The sequence below is a fragment of the Camelina sativa genome, chromosome 19, assembly GCF_000633955.1.
Source record: "Camelina sativa cultivar DH55 chromosome 19, Cs, whole genome shotgun sequence".
In the NCBI taxonomy this organism is placed as follows: Eukaryota; Viridiplantae; Streptophyta; class Magnoliopsida; order Brassicales; family Brassicaceae; genus Camelina; species Camelina sativa.
The window spans coordinates 3,676,722-3,677,920 of NC_025703.1; the positions used below are offsets into that span (position 1 = coordinate 3,676,722).

A 1,199-nucleotide genomic window follows, 5' to 3' on the forward strand; every position below is an offset into this window, starting at 1 on the left:
TAATGTTGCGCTCGTTGTGATTGTAGTTGGGAATGGATTTGTTAGTGTTGGAAAACTCACGGCAGGATACGCACTAGGTAGGTATAGAGAGAGATTGAGAGATTTCTTTTTTCATTCCATCTTAATCTATGCATTTATTTAACAAAAAAACCTTATATGTGAAAGGTTATTTCGTGCTTGAGGATAAGGAGAGGAAAGGAAGAGGCTCGTGGAGGAGGAGAAGGAGAAAGTGAGGAAGGAATTTCATAGTAGTAGTAAATAAGATCGGAAGAATAAAAAAAAAATAATAAGAAATGTTTGTTTGTGTTTCCTTTTTTGTTTGTTTGTTGGGATATTATTATTATAAATTCGGGTTTTCAAAATCCCAGAAACCAAAACTAGAATAGTAGAAGAATGTGTCTCTCTTTTGGCTTTTAGTATGTTATATTGTATGTGTTTTGCAACATGAGTAGTATAATTTACCGAGTCTGGTTTGATATGGTGTGCTTTTTTAATAATTTTACCTATGGCTTTTTATTTATTTTTTTAACGATTTGTTCCCCCATTCTTCATCAATCTCTGTATTTGAAATTTGAATCGTGGAATTGAATGTATTGTGAAAGATAAATCAATTTTCCCCAAACCTCTAAATCTGTGCACTGTTTTGGTTATACATTTCTTTAGCCCATTACGCAAATTAAAAACATATGGGCTTGGCCCAAATCGGCGTCCACTTTTGGTAAGCAGTAAAGCTTATATATGTCTGTCTAATAATAATAATAATAAACTTAACACTGATTTTAAAATCAAAATTCAGATCTTTCCCCTTCAATCTCTCCTGACTCTCCTCCCTCCTCCTGAGCCTCTCTAGGCCTTTACTGCTTTGGTAGTGGATTTGTCATTTGCGGCATCAGAAATGGGAATTGCGTCGGAGAATTTTGATATTGAGGATCTGAAGTCTTACGGAGACGATTTAATCAGTTTATTGCGTGTTAAGAATGGTTTTGATGAGATCTCTCAAAGTTCCGAGCAGTTAAAATCTCTCAATTTCGCTTCTGACGAGGATTACACTGAGATACATGGCTCTATTCAAGGTCAGTTTTTTTCTTTTTCCGATTTGGTTTTCCAGATAATCTATAAGATGAAGAACGTGGATTTTAGCTAGAGCTTGTTTGGTGTTAGATTTGAGTGAGCAATTTTGGTTTTTTTTTTTTTTTTTT

The 1,199-nt window shown here is 34.3% G+C and overlaps 1 protein-coding gene across 2 annotated transcripts in view; it reads left to right on the forward strand.

The window, feature by feature from the left end:
- The window catches only part of LOC104764578, a 1,827-nt gene continuing 1,392 nt past the window's right edge, over positions 765 to 1,199 (forward strand). For both annotated transcript variants that reach the window (XM_019240727.1, XM_010488133.1), the window contains exon 1: positions 765 to 1,073. In XM_019240727.1, the coding sequence (XP_019096272.1) occupies positions 896 to 1,073 (178 nt within the window). In that variant the 5' untranslated portion in view covers positions 765 to 895. The remainder of the gene's footprint in view (positions 1,074 to 1,199) is intronic.